This window comes from Seriola lalandi, unplaced genomic scaffold, assembly GCF_002814215.2.
Source record: "Seriola lalandi dorsalis isolate HSWRI2012SDOR001 ecotype SW California unplaced genomic scaffold, Sedor1 jcf7180002001935, whole genome shotgun sequence".
Lineage (NCBI taxonomy): Eukaryota > Metazoa > Chordata > Actinopteri > Carangiformes > Carangidae > Seriola > Seriola lalandi.
The window spans coordinates 1-1,718 of NW_019472591.1; the positions used below are offsets into that span (position 1 = coordinate 1).

The 1,718-nt window shown below is 42.6% G+C and overlaps 1 protein-coding gene across 1 annotated transcript; it reads right to left on the reverse strand.

Annotated features, from left to right (window-relative positions):
- Positions 1-78: 78 nt before the first annotated feature.
- LOC111665001 (serine/threonine-protein kinase WNK1-like) lies at positions 79-1,712 on the reverse strand (the record flags this gene model as incomplete). Its single annotated transcript, XM_023419852.1, has 4 exons — positions 1,576-1,712; positions 743-920; positions 426-619; positions 79-255 (listed from the first exon to the last, which is right to left on the reverse strand). Coding segments are annotated over exons 3-4 (367 nt in total), but the record flags the coding sequence as incomplete, so codon positions are not given.
- Positions 1,713-1,718: the final 6 nt, after the last annotated feature.

Below are 1,718 nucleotides of genomic sequence, written 5' to 3' on the forward strand. Positions count from 1 at the left end.
GAGAGGCGAGATGTCAACAAGGAAATTAATTTAGGAAATCAATTCATGCAACTCAGTGTGACAAGTGTTTGCACATACCTGTGGAGCAACTGCTGAGGCTGGGCATGGATGGAGAGGATCGGAGCTGCTGCAGGGATAACCTGCCAACTGCTTGTGATGCATCTGTTGCTGTTTCTGAGGCCTCTGATGCAGAAGGTGAACTTTGCTTTGGAGGGGACTCTGAACCATGGAGGCTCTGAACCGAGGCTGGCGATCCTGAACACGTGGTCACAGCATAGAATGAGTTTTATATTTAAACATGTACATACTATTTGAACAGCTAGGCTATTTGGTAAAGCATGTACATAAAACACAAACTGCAGTATTTATCTCAAAGTTGATAATAAATCAGTCAAAAAACTGAACAGCCAGTTTAGTGTCCTTACCTGAGTGTATGGGACTGGGTTGTCCACTACTGCGAGCAGATTTGTGGCTTTTGCTTTTAAGCCTACGTCGACCTCCAGCCATGGCCACAGCAGGGGAGAGGACAGATGGAGGAGGATGTTTGCCCATGCGCGTGAACAGAGCCTCTATCTCCTCTTTCTGACGCGTCTGCAAGGCCTGAATCTCCTTCATATGTCTGTGAGCAGGAGAGGAAAGGCACAAAAACAGTCATGTTAAAATACTTCCACTGAGCTGTGAACCAACAGTCGTATGGGTAAATAAGGGAATTGTAAAATGGAATTGTAAATATGTGACATACTTTTCTCTCAGACGGCTAATTTCTTTCTGCAAAGCCTCGTCCTCAGTCTCTGAGTCGTCATCATTGTCACTGCTGTAATGCGTATGTGCATTATGCGGGTCAGAGGTTGAAGATGAGGGCCCATTCTGAATACTGGAGCCATGTGACGGACTTGAGCCTGCTGCTGGAGCTGGGGTCACTGTGGGAAATTTAACACAAGATCATTACTGCAATATGATAGGTTTACCAGAGGACTTCATATGATCTAAAAACGTACTCTTGACATCCATCTGTGTTCCATGCACAGGATGATGAAAATCTTTGTTTCATGCAAATTTACAGACCAAACCAAAGGTTTATCTTCTGATATGATTGAAACTAAAATTATTATTATTATTTTTTAAACTCAGTAACTAAATAAGTCTACTGTATTTGTAAAAGCTCTCATTAATAATTCCCAGCCTATACCAACAGGATATATTTAAATTTAACGAATGAGGCAGAGGTGTAGATGCCTCCACAGACCATAACTTTCCATAAAGCCCCCTCAAAGTGCGTTAACCTGCTTATACTATGGTCATATATCAAAAGGAAAAAAAAAAGATGGCTGTGATAAAATGATCATCCATTTAAAGACCCATATTATTCTTCATTTAGCCAGTCCAGTTACAGTGATGGCAGTAAATTTACTGGTAAGACAGCGTGAAAAATCTGTTTTGTATGGTACTCAGTATTGTGCACTGTAGGACCCTGTGCAATATATTGGTCCAGTATGAGAAAGGCTTTACACTACATTACTGAAGCTAGCCTCTGTTACTGAGCTTTTATGAATTCAATGTGAATCTGGTCCGTACCTGTGACTGAAAATCGCCCCACTTTAGAGCCAGTGGTTGGCCCAGAAGTGGCATTGCTGCTTGTGGACACTTGGAAGCGCCCAATAGTGGTAGGCTGACTGGCAGGACCAGCAGAGAGAGACGAGGCTTCATTTATACCGTCA